The sequence below is a fragment of the Mauremys reevesii genome, linkage group 7, assembly GCF_016161935.1.
Source record: "Mauremys reevesii isolate NIE-2019 linkage group 7, ASM1616193v1, whole genome shotgun sequence".
In the NCBI taxonomy this organism is placed as follows: domain Eukaryota; kingdom Metazoa; phylum Chordata; order Testudines; family Geoemydidae; genus Mauremys; species Mauremys reevesii.
In genome coordinates this window covers 95,047,370-95,056,662 of record NC_052629.1, presented here as the reverse complement: position 1 = coordinate 95,056,662, position 9,293 = coordinate 95,047,370, and the positions used below count along the sequence as shown (strand labels likewise).

Here is a 9,293-nt window from a genome sequence, read left to right as displayed (position 1 = left end):
ACAGCTCCCTCTCTTGGCAAAAAGCATTGTGCTAATAGGACATTACATGGACACTTCCCTCTTCTCTGGATGGGGTGTAATATGGAGGTTACTGGAACCTTGTTGTGACCCTGTGGTCCCTTGCTGCTGTTGCATAAAAAATAAGACTGGTTCATCTGGGTCTAGGATAGCTCTGAGCGAGAAAACACATCCTCCTCAGAAGGGGACAGATAGCATCTATCAGCACAAAGAAAACAGGATAGTTGGTTTATTTAAAACCCCTTGTTCAACAACCACTCTTTCAGTTCATCATCAAAATAGCCCTTGATACGGATGCTGCCAGTGATTTCGTTGACTTGAATAGGTGGTGGTTTCCCAGCGAGCTGAGTGAGGAACTCCTTAACTTCCTCTTCCAGGGCCTGAGGTTAAAGAAATAGAACAAGAATAAAGTCTCAATATAGCTATCAAATAATGACAGCCCAAATGTTTATAGGCATCAAACACTAGGCCAGGCTTTCAGCAGTTAAGAGCTAGTTTGACTGTCTTGGTTTAAAGCTGGGCATGTGCAAGGCATAACACTAAACAGTTCAGAGATGTTCTGTTGTTAATAATGTCTTGTAGGAGCTGCCAGAATAGCAGTGTCAATGGTCCAGCTAGTCTGGTATTTTGTTTCCTAGAGTGGTAGATGAGTCTAACAAATAAAACTCTCTATTTTCTGCATCCATGCAAGGAGGAAAGTCATCTCTCCTCAAGAAAGCAACCTTTTCTCCTTATTCTGGACTAGTATAGCATCCCTATTAGCTTTTTCCTAACTAATATCACTGTAGTGGCTGTTACTCTGGGGAATATGTAACTGTCTCTTACAAAGCTGTATTTAGGGCCCTACAAAATTCATGGCCATGAAAAACATGTGTTAAACCATGAAATCTGTATAGTATAGGGTAAAAGCACACACAAGACCAGATTTCATGGGGGGAGACCAGTATTTCTGAAATTGGGGGTCCTGACCCAAAAGGCAGTTGCAGGGAGATCACAAGGTTATTTTAGGAGGCTACAGTATTGTCACCCTTACTTCTGTGCTCATACTATACCATGTTATCCTTACTTTTGCACTGCTGGTGGCAGCGGCTCTGCCTTCAGATCTCTGCTCCTGGCCAGCAGCTGCCATTCTCCAGCTGCTCAGCTCTGAAGGCAGTGCTACCACCAGCAGTGCAGAAGTAAGAGTAGCAGTACCCCAACCAACCACCTCCCAATAAACCTTGCGAATCCCTCCCCCCACATTCCTTTTTGGGTCAGGATCCCTACAATTACAACACCATGGACTTCCAAATTTAAATAGCTGAAATTAAGTTTCCCATTTAAAAAATCCTATGATTGTGAATTTGACCAGAATGGGCTGTGAAGTGGTAGGGCCCTAGCTATATTTCTCTGATTGGCTGTGAAACTGCCTTCTGCAGGATACATTCTCCTACTACTATTAAATCTGCATTCCCTTTTGGGGTAAGGAGAATCACTGAATCTGCATTGTTTTAAGAAGCTGTATCATCATTGGTAAGATGTTAAGAATGAGTTGGAATGGCGCATACCCAGATATCTCCTTCGATTTTCCTGATAACAGTCATCCTCCTATTGCCACTGGTGATGTCCTTATAGACTGGAACGTTGTGCATACGGGACCGTCTCACAAAGTAAGGAAGGGCAGGTGGAGTATCTAATCAAAAAAACTGATCTCAGCTCTAGGTCAGACCACTGTCTGCTTTGCATGCTCCACTAGCAAGCTCAGATCAGAAAAGTGACCCTGGTGAAGCTCAAGTCATCTCAGTTTGCAACTCTACTCTCCGTACCACAGACTCCCAGTACCATCTAAAAATCCAACTGGATTGTTCCTAGCAAAAATGCAATCAGAATTTAGCTGACTTATGCATAAAGGCACAACAGATGCCTTATGTGCCATAGCTTGGCTAATCTGACTGGAATAAATTCTAGTCACTTTTCTGATCCAACTGTTTAACAAGGCTTGTATTTCTCAAGCTTTAAAAACAGAGGGGTAAGCCTATTCCAGTCAAAGAGACAGCATACCCTGCTGGAAGGACTACTACAAGCCTCGATCACTTTGTACCTTACTCTTAAAACCACAAATCCTTGAAATAAAACATGCAAACAGTGATTGTAACTCAAATTAAATTACAGGAAGTGAGGCCAAAATTAGGGGCCAGTTTGTGTTGTTAGTCAAAGAGTACTGCAGGTTGGGTGCCTTCTGATCTGAGAAAATGTATCTTTTTGCTCTAGGCTTATATACCCTTTAGGGTTATGCAGCACTATAGGGGGAAATTTTCAAAGACAAATGGCACCCAATTCTTTTACTGTATAAAAACTTCCTCAAACTAAAATAAATAATCTGAGTCATAGGAATATATAGCACTGTGACCAAAATCCACCACTTTAAAATCACATGGAAAAATGTTTTAAGGAGCATATGGGACTTGCTAACATTCAATGCATTTACTGCAGCATAACCCATAATCTGGTGGAAAAAATGTAGGTGTGACACGTTCCTCTTCACTGGATGTTCTAAGATACTCTGGAACAGCGGTCACCACAATCTTGGGCCTTGGCTACACTGGCGCTTTACAGTGCTGCAACTTTCTCGCTCAGGGGTGTGAAAAAACACCCCCCTGAGCGCAGCAAGTTACAAAACTAATCCTCTTGGGGAGGTGGAGTACATGCAGCGCTGGCGCCACAACCACACTCGCACTTCAAAGCGCTCCTGAGCGTAGCCAAGCCCCTAGAGGATCTCCCAGTAGATCGCAATCTCTGGCAGTGCAGCGGGTCTGTCACTAAAGCTTGCTCCCTGCCTGCCCTGGCCCCACACAGCTCCTGGAAGTAGCCAGTGCAGGGGGGAGCAGGGGTCTCCCTCTGCACACTGCTCCTGCCTGCAAGCACCACCCCACAGCTCCCATTGGCCAGGAACAGGGAGCGGTGGCTGCTGGTAGATGCGGGGGCAGTGCTTGCAGAGAGGGGTAGCATGCAGGGGCACATTGGTCCCTTCCAGGATTGGAGTGGAGCAGGCAGGGAGCCTGCCTTAGCCTGCTGCACTGCTGACCAGGAGCCACCCATGGTAAATTCTGCCCAGCAGGAGGCTGCACCCCAATCCCAGCCCCCTCCCAGGGCCAGCACCCCAAACCCCCTTCTGTACCCCAGTCCTGCCCCCATACCAAAACTCCCTCCCAGAACTTCCATCCTTTACCCCCTACTGCACCCCAACCCCCTGCTCCAGGCTTAGCCCAGAACCCCTTCCCACACTGCAAACCCCCCAGCCCAGAGCCCACACCCTCTCCTGAACCTCAGCCTCCTACCCAGGGCCATCCCTAGCTATTCTGGGGCATATGCAGCACCCCCCCGGGGGGGGGCAGGCCTCTGTGGGGGGCTGGCTTGGGGGGCAGGGGAGAACCACCCCCCAGCACTCACTGGCAGCACTTCCAACTGCTGGTGAGTGCAGGCCCAGCCCTGCTGCAGTCCTCAGGGGAGTGGGGGCAGGGCTGGTGCAGAAAGAAGCAGGGCTGGAGCAGCACGCAACTGCACAGGGCACCAGGAAATGTGGTGCCCTATGCAGTTGCATACTTTGCATATGGGTAGGGACAGCATATTTATTGGCACAAGAGCGTTACCTTGCAAGTGGAGAACTTCCCTTCTCTTCATGTGCCAATATATATTTATGCCTGTAGCTATAATTTTCACTCCATGCATCTGAAGAAGTGGGTTTTTTACCCACAAAAGCTTATGCCCAAAAAATGTTAGTCTTTAAGGTGCCACTGGACTCCTCCTTGTTTTTGTGGATACAGACTAACAGGGCTACCCCTCTGAAACTTGGCACTCAACAGCAGTTGCTACAAGTAGGCATGGCAGAATTAGATTTTTTTTGTTTTAATGGATAATGTTTTAAGCAGTTTTTTCAATTTAAATTTCCAGTTGTGAATGCTTACAATCCATTTTTCTTATCTTGATTTAAATTTTCACAATTGTGGGAAGTTAGACATGTTGAAATTCAAAGTTAAAGTTTTATAACCGTTAAAATACAAACTCAATATCCCATATCAAAATATACAAAGGAAATACCCTTAAACCAAATTAAGTTCTCAAGCAGCATTTTTATGTTGACTATCTGTAAACGTCAATTCTCAATAGAAATATTTCAGTGCTTTGGGTGCATGCTGTGAAATTGACCTTTACTGATAAATGGAATCCTTCCAAACCCAGCTCCAGGACAGGTGCCCTCTGCTGTTACCTGATGGGGCTCTCCAGCCAGACGGGGTGGGGTACTGGGCGTGTTTGGGGGGAGCAGGAATTCTGGTGGGTGGAATGAGTCTCTCCACAAATTTATATTCTTCAGTGGATTCCACGATCCCGGGATACTGGGGGTGGCTCTGAAATGCAAGGGGGGAGGGTAAATAACCTTCAGCTGCTGTTCTTCTGCTACCCCGCCTGCAGGAGCCGTGCGCTGCCTGTCCCGCCCCACGGCGGGCGCCGGTTCAGTGGGGCAGGAGAGCCGCCGCGTAGCTCTGCGGGGGCGGCCCGGGCTACGTGGCTACAGGCGGGAAGGACGAACCGGCCACCTGAGCCCCCCCCTGCTGGTACCTGCCGGGCAGTCACCTGCAGCAGCCGCCGGGCCCCCGCGCCCCACACGCCACCCGGCCGCCTCCTCAGCCCCGCTAAGGCTACGGCCGCCGCCATCTTGCTGCTGGGACCCAGGGGAGAGGTTGTGACATAAACATAGGGCGCCTCCGCGGGCGACAGCCGACCGTGTATGACGTCACGCGTTACGCACCGCGCGCGTCTCCGTGTACGTATATCAGCGTGCGCGCTCCCCATCAACTCCTTTCTCTTTCCGGCTCCATCTTGTGTGGTGGCGGCGTCTCGTGGTGAGTGAGGCCCCGCTGTCCTGCCCGCCTGAGAGCGCGGCCTGGGGGGAGGCGCGGGGGTTCCGGGGGGGCGGATCAGGCGGTGGGTGACGTTTGGGGGCTGTCGGTGGGAGGGGTGAGGGGGATTCAGAATGGGGCGGGACACGAAGCAGCCCTCGTCTCCCCCGGGGGCTCGTGGTTCGGGGGCACCCCCGGGCGGCGTGGTGGGGCTGGGTCTAGGGTGGCGGGTAGGAAACCCCTTGGGTTAGCGAAGGGAGGAGGCTCCCCCGCCCCTTGCTCCACCACTCCAGTGGGCCAGGCGCCTCGCTGGCCTGGTCTGGAACAGGAGCCCAACCTGGGCAAGGACGGGGCAGACGGGGCTCACAGGCAAACGGAGAAGGATTGGGGCTGACTCATGTCATGGATTGTGACTAGTGAGTAGATCCCTGCATGGTGCCGGGTGCCTTGTGTCTCTCCCAAGGTGCTGGTCGTTGGGAAGTGGCTCCCCATTCTGCATCTCCTGGTAAAGTTGGCTTGCTCAGCGGAGCACTTTTAAGCCTTATTCCCTAGTGAACCTCTCCTGGCTTCTATCTCCAGATCTGGGAGGAAAGTGGCGTCAGTGGGTTTTAGAGCAGGGGAGGACTGGGACTCAGAACTCCTGGGTTCTGTTTGTGGCATACTAAGGATGATGCTACTCAAGTGTATCCAGACTTCCACATGTTACACATCCCTTCAGACTAATCCAGGCCCAGCAGGTGGCATTGACTTTTTACCAGTACTGTCTGTTGCCAGGGTGGCAGCAAAGTCTATCTGGGGAGGAGCATCAGTAAAGTTTCCTTGTTTATGCCCTAGCAGATCTGCTACCTGAATCCTCTGCCATTGTTGGGCAGGGGCAGAGACTGACTTTGGCTAGACTGTGCTTGATCTGGGCAGAATTCCAGGGCCTTTGGAGATACCCAAACCCTGGCAAAAACAGGTATCCTGATTGCATTGTGTAGGTAATGATTTACTGCTGCAGGCTAAATCACTTAACTCATGTGTCGATATGTGATTCACAGCTAGAGAAGGGGGCTGGGAGCCAGGTCTTCTGAGTTCCATTACTCGCTCTTCTGTTTAAGCCAGTGACAGAACTTCTGGGCTGTCTTTCAGGGTTTGTCACTGGCTTGGAAGTGGGGGTAGGGGGGAGTGGGGTCTAGTGGATTACAGCAGGGGTGCTGGTAGTCAGGACTCTTGGGTTCTATTTGTAGGTGTTTCATTGGCTCATGATGTCTGCTTGTTTTCTGTTTGGGTTTTATCTGTAGAGCCTCCCAGTAGGTTACTGAGTAGCTGCTGTGAAATCTGACAGGGAAGGTGCTCATCTCTCTCAGCCAGTCTAGTGCAATGTAGCCACAGAATGTGAGACCTAATGTCTTTAGCCTGCTGTGGGAATGGCCTGGTCTCAGGTAAATTGCCTTAACACTTCTTGTTCTTTCCATTCAGCATAGCTGGAACCATGCAGCTGTTCATCCGTGCTCAGAACCTGCACACCCTTGAGGTGTCTGGCCAGGAAACAGTAGCTCACATTAAGGTAAGGCTTTGCTAGCCACATTCTCTCTCTCTCTCTCTCTCTCTCTCTGTACCACCCCCCATGCCACCCTAAACAATTCTGTAAGTCTTTTCAATGCATCCTTCAGCTGATTGCTCATGCCCGAGGGGAAGGGCAGGGGTAGAATTGCTGCTGATTTCTGATAATAAATATTGGCAAAGAAGGTATTGGGCACTGCAGGTCCCTTTCCTCTGTGTGATCTGAGTTGAGAGAATCATAGGGACATGGCTGCCCAAAGCTGGATCACATCAGGCTTTGATCTTGACATTATAAGCTTAGCATGTTCTTCCTAGTCTGGGACTTGAATGGAAGACCTTCACGGGAAGCCAAGGTGCTCTGGAGTTGAGTCAGTAAGGGATGTTCTGTGCTGATTCCAGTGTCCCATCATGGTATTGGAAAGGCTGTGCTGCAGGGGTGGGGGATGGGATTGAGCTCAGGAGGGGTTGCTCTCCCCTCTTAGTCAATGCTGGCCTCAACCAGTACTCCCTTGTGTCTGCTCTTCGGAAGAAATATTAAACATTCCCGATTGCTTGTCACTAAAATCTCCCTGGTACATTCTGACACACCAAATTGTAATCAGGGTAATTGCATTTGGCCTTGCAAGGCTGTTAGTTTCACTCCATAACTCAGTGGTATTCCTCCCCAGTGCCACTCTAAACAATTTGGTCAGGCTTTTCTATAGCTCCTATCTGTGGCCTAGTGCATGGATTCCTTTCCCTCCATGGCATTTACCCCATTCATATCCCCAGAGACTGTTGGAATGCATCATCTCTTTCCCTGCAAAGCCAGTCTGGACAGCTCTAACTCTCGTCATGAATCAGTCCTTCTCATTCTTGATCTGTGGCAGTGGGATCTGAGCTCCTTCCAACCACTCAACCTTTTTAGCATTGTGCTGCCCAGAAAGAAACACCCTTTGATCTAGGATATTGTGTCCCCTTGGATAGCACACCTCTACCTCATGTTATGGGGAGGATTACAGTGGTGCCTGCTGAATTGAGGAAGGTGCTTGATTAGCTTTGCTCTCCTGGCCTCACCAGCTGACTCTACCTCTCTGTACCTTGTGTCTCCTATCAGGCTCACATTGAGTCCCTGGAAGGCATCGCACCTGAGGATCAGGTGGTTCTCTTGGGTGGAACTCCCTTGGAGGATGAATCTCTCATTGGGCAATGTGGCATCAGCGAGTTTACCACCCTGGAGGTGGCTGCTCGCATGCTGGGTGGTAAGTATTAAAAGGTTCTGGGAGAGGTGTACTAGACTCAAATCCCAGATGAGGCTCCTGGCCAAGTGGAAGACGCATGCAGAAGAGTTCATCCCACTGAGCTCTTTTTAGCTGGGTTTCAAGAGGGGATGGCCAAGCTGTTAACTCCACCAGCTACAGCAGGGTTGTGATGGACTAAGACCACTGCAGCCATTGGGGCTCTGAATGGTGAGAAGCCAGAGGACCTGGAGAATGCCTATGTAAAACAAGCTTGCTGGGTCTCAGCCCACTGTACAGGGATCCACATCAGACAGCTCTTGGAGGCCCTTCCTATTCAGTCTGAGGCCCCAGAGTGACTAGAACATACTGAACTCCCCTCCAGTCCAGGACTGAAGCCCATTGGAGTTGGATTGGTTGTGGGAACCTTGTCAGTCCTTTGAGATACATCTACACTGTGATTTAAAAAAAAAAAAAAAAAAGAATACCCATAGCACAGAGTCTCAGAGCATTGATCAGCTGACTCAGGCTGTGGAGCTAAAAATAGCAGTGTAGATATTCCAGCTGGAGCCTGGGCTCTGAGACTCCCTGTTCACACGGTTTCAGAGCCCAAGTTGCAGCGTGAGCCTGAAAGTCTGTGCTGCAGTTCTGTAGCCCTGTGAGACTGGGTCAGCTGATCTGGGCCAGCCACGGTGATGACATCATTATTTTATTTTTATTATTATTTTTTTGTTGTAGACATACCCTTAGTGGCCCCCAGTCACCATGTCTCTTTTACAAAGGAGATTCAGGAGCTAGTTACCAGGGTGCTGGTGACACGTGGCTTAACTTAAAGGACTAGTGAATAAAATGCAGGACCTGAAATGACAAAGTTGGAATGAATCTGGCCACCAGGGCAACCACACCAGTGTCCCAGCCACACTGTACATATTACCCAGTCTCCTGTGGCACTTGAGTGCAGCTCTCCTGATTTCTCTCCCCAGGTAAGGTCCATGGCTCCCTGGCTCGTGCTGGGAAGGTGAGAGGCCAGACTCCCAAGGTAAGTGATTCTTTTGGTGCATTGATGTAACGGGGGCTTGTTTGTTTCACCTGCTGCAGACTTTGAAGGTTTGTTGCAATTTGATATCGGTAAACAGTGTGAGACCACTGCAGCCTAGTGGTTCACACAGGGGGACTAGGAGCCAGGAGTCCTGTCCCCTCTTGGCATGTTGCTAAGCTAACTGTGCTCTCTCCCTCAAAGGTTGCCAAGCAAGAGAAGAAGAAGAAGAAGACTGGCCGTGCCAAGAGACGCATGCAGTACAACCGGCGCTTTGTCAATATCGTGCCAGGCTTTGGCAAGAAGAAGGGCCCCAATGCTAACTCCTAAATGGCAAACTTCACCCAATAAAGCGGATGTCACCTGAGCGTGCTGTCTTGTGGCTGCTTTCATTCTCAGGGTCCTGAAACCCAGGGGGTGTGGGGCATTCTCTTCTCCCTCCCCTTGCATGTGAGCTGGCTGTGTTCAAGATGCCCTTGAGTCCCAGCCACTCTTAACCACTCCTGCTTGCCTGTGCTTCAGATTCCTCTTGGGCACTTTAGGGGAGGGAACCAGCAGTGAGTGGCTGAGAAAGAGGTTGGGGAGGAGCTAGTTCCAGAC

The 9,293-nt window shown here is 50.0% G+C and overlaps 2 protein-coding genes across 4 annotated transcripts; one reads left to right on the top strand and one right to left on the bottom strand.

The window, feature by feature from the left end:
- Positions 1 to 219: 219 nt before the first annotated feature.
- Positions 220 to 4,782, bottom strand: MRPL49 (mitochondrial ribosomal protein L49). 2 transcript variants are annotated; one of them, XM_039482699.1, is made up of 4 exons: positions 4,630 to 4,782; positions 4,265 to 4,403; positions 1,566 to 1,690; positions 220 to 398 (listed from the first exon to the last, which is right to left on the bottom strand). In XM_039482699.1, the coding sequence occupies exons 1-4, from the start codon at positions 4,708 to 4,710 to the stop codon at positions 252 to 254; spliced, it is 492 nt and encodes a 163-aa protein (XP_039338633.1). In that variant the 5' UTR covers positions 4,711 to 4,782; the 3' UTR covers positions 220 to 251. The 2 variants fall into 2 exon arrangements, with proteins under 2 accessions (XP_039338633.1, XP_039338632.1); XM_039482698.1 differs by having other exon boundaries at positions 4,615 to 4,774.
- Positions 4,767 to 9,061, top strand: FAU (FAU ubiquitin like and ribosomal protein S30 fusion). 2 transcript variants are annotated; one of them, XM_039482696.1, is made up of 6 exons: positions 4,784 to 4,898; positions 5,733 to 5,853; positions 6,357 to 6,444; positions 7,537 to 7,681; positions 8,641 to 8,696; positions 8,898 to 9,061. In XM_039482696.1, the coding sequence occupies exons 1-6, from the start codon at positions 4,784 to 4,786 to the stop codon at positions 9,021 to 9,023; spliced, it is 651 nt and encodes a 216-aa protein (XP_039338630.1). In that variant the 3' UTR covers positions 9,024 to 9,061. The 2 variants fall into 2 exon arrangements, with proteins under 2 accessions (XP_039338631.1, XP_039338630.1); XM_039482697.1 differs by lacking the exon at positions 5,733 to 5,853 and having other exon boundaries at positions 4,767 to 4,898.
- The last annotated feature ends 232 nt before the right edge of the window (positions 9,062 to 9,293 follow it).

Coding starts and splice junctions, on each gene's coding strand:
- FAU (XM_039482696.1), top strand. CDS start 4,784: ATGACGTCACGCGTTACGCACCGCGCGCGTCTCCGTGTACGTATATCA. Junction 7,682..8,640: donor GGCTGCTCGCATGCTGGGTG/GTAAGTATTAAA, acceptor TTCTCTCCCCAG/GTAAGGTCCATGGCTCCCTG. Junction 8,697..8,897: donor TGAGAGGCCAGACTCCCAAG/GTAAGTGATTCT, acceptor TCTCCCTCAAAG/GTTGCCAAGCAAGAGAAGAA.
- MRPL49 (XM_039482698.1), bottom strand. CDS start 4,710: ATGGCGGCGGCCGTAGCCTTAGCGGGGCTGAGGAGGCGGCCGGGTGGC. Junction 4,404..4,614: donor TGCAGGTGACTGCCCGGCAG/GTACCAGCAGGG, acceptor CTTGCATTTCAG/AGCCACCCCCAGTATCCCGG. Junction 1,691..4,264: donor TGGCTGGAGAGCCCCATCAG/GTAACAGCAGAG, acceptor TTTTTTGATTAG/ATACTCCACCTGCCCTTCCT.